Here is a 2,008-nt window from a genome sequence, read left to right as displayed (position 1 = left end):
CCTCATATTAACCAGATTACATAAAAAATCTTAGTGGTTTTATGCCTCATATTAACCAGATTACATAAAAAATCTTAGTGGTTTTATGCCTCATATTAACCAGATTACATAAAAAATCTTAGTGGTTTTATGCCTCATATTAACCAGATTACATAAAAAATCTTAGTGGTTTTATGCCTCATATTAACCAGATTACATAAAAAAATCTTAGTGGTTTCATGTCTCATATTAACCAGATTACAAAAAAATCTTAGTGGTTTTATGCCTCATATTAACCAGATTGCATTAAAAAATCTTAGTGGTTTTATGCCTCATATTAACCAGGTTACATAAAAAAATCTTAGTGGTTTTATGCCTCATATTAACCAGATTTCATAAAAAATCTTAGTTGCTATATGCCTCATATTAATCAGATTATTTAAAAAAAACTTAGTGGCTTTATGCCTCATATTAACCAGCTGACAGTCTGAAGCCATTCTATGGGACTGATAACCGCTAATAACATCCATTTAATGGACTGATAACATCCGAACCGGCTGAACTTTTGAGTTTCTTGATTTTTAATGTATTTTCGTATCAGAAGCTTTTTGGGAGCTTTATTTGAGAGAAATGGTCTGATGAAGGAACGAGCTCTGCTGAAATAAAGATGTGTTTTAGTTAGATTAATGAAGTAGAGCTGAGTTTATAGGATTTCTGCAGCTTAAAGAATAAAATGGATTTTTTTCAACTTGTGCAGCTGATATAACTCTGAAATTAAACCAACAGGAACGAGAACATCTTTTATTCTTCAGTCATCTGTGTGTTTTTACTTGTCTAAGATCTTCTTCCTCTTGGCAGGACTCAGGTTTTCCAGCTGCAAACTCGGCTGGTTGATGTAAAGAACAGCCAGGCTGAAGTAGGAGTTCCACACCTGGACACAGACAAACATTACAGACACTTCCTGTATGCGGAGCTCTGCAGTTTTAATAAAAGTGAGACATCAAACGTTAACAGGAGAGATTCACCTCCTGAAGTTCTCACACTTCTTACACACATCCTGCTCTTTGTGTTTCTGTGAACTTTTATTGTTTTTACAGTCTGCATGAGGAGAATAATAACTTCAAACTTATTAATACGGGAAATGAAAAAAAGCTAAATTTAACTCAGTGTACCTTGAAGTCAAAGTCTGACTCAGAGAAGTTCTTGTGCAGAGCGGGGCCGAGCTGCTGRGTCGTGGTCAGGATGATGCTGCAGAGAGTCAAGCTGCAGTTTTAATCTGCTCACTTTCGTTTAAACACATCCCGTCATCGYGCTCGTCTTTGTGTCTTACTTGCTGGTCAGCAGCCGCATGATGTTCCAGTCACGGGGGAAAATGCTGAGCTTCATCAGATTTCTGAACACACACAGAATCTTCAGCAGGAACTCCTGAAGGCCGAGGAAAGAGACAAARAAGTTTTAATCTCATCTCTGTAGCTTACAAGTGTTGCACAGCTGGTTGGACTAGTCTTTGTTTTTCTAAGTAATATGACTACAGTTAGTTTTTAGTTTTTCTACCTTGAGCTCATCCTTGCTTTGAAAGTTCTCCATCAGGCGTTGAAAGTGGATGTCTGTCATCTGACGGAGGAGCGACAGGAGGCAGGAGACGTACTCCCCCTGTGGAGAAGGAAAGAGGTGTTTCAACCAATCACATGAGAGCAGGTAATAATAATTCAGCTATAATTCAAATATTCAACTGGTGGCCCATGGGCCACATCCGGTACACGAGTAATCAAGATCCAGCCCATCAATTGGTTCATTAATCTCTTAAACCCAAACTTCCAGTTTTCTATTTTAATTAATATAGTTTCTTCTAGTTAGACATAGACGTGTTTGGTGTCTACAGAAACATCAGAATCTTGGGTACAAGCTGGCAAAAATCCATTTCTATGAACATCCAAGATAGTTGAAACTATAAGCAGTTGAAGGAAAAAATTAAAAATTAAATCATAGAGAAAAAAGAAATCAATGATAAAAACATGTAGGATTAGAT

At 36.9% G+C, this 2,008-nt stretch overlaps 1 protein-coding gene across 1 annotated transcript in view; it reads right to left on the bottom strand.

Annotated features, from left to right (window-relative positions):
- The window catches only part of dock3 (dedicator of cytokinesis 3), a gene marked incomplete in the record, with an annotated part of 147,558 nt that overhangs the window by 12,787 nt on the left and 132,763 nt on the right, over positions 1–2,008 (bottom strand). The window contains 4 exon segments of the mRNA XM_014016064.1: positions 810–910; positions 1,152–1,227; positions 1,310–1,404; positions 1,534–1,632. Of these exon segments, the coding sequence (XP_013871518.1) occupies positions 810–910; positions 1,152–1,227; positions 1,310–1,404; positions 1,534–1,632 (371 nt within the window).

The sequence above is a fragment of the Austrofundulus limnaeus genome, unplaced genomic scaffold (assembly GCF_001266775.1).
Source record: "Austrofundulus limnaeus strain Quisiro unplaced genomic scaffold, Austrofundulus_limnaeus-1.0 Scaffold137, whole genome shotgun sequence".
In the NCBI taxonomy this organism is placed as follows: domain Eukaryota; kingdom Metazoa; phylum Chordata; class Actinopteri; order Cyprinodontiformes; family Rivulidae; genus Austrofundulus; species Austrofundulus limnaeus.
Note: the sequence above shows the minus strand (reverse complement) of the source record. Positions and strands in the feature narration are given on the sequence as shown.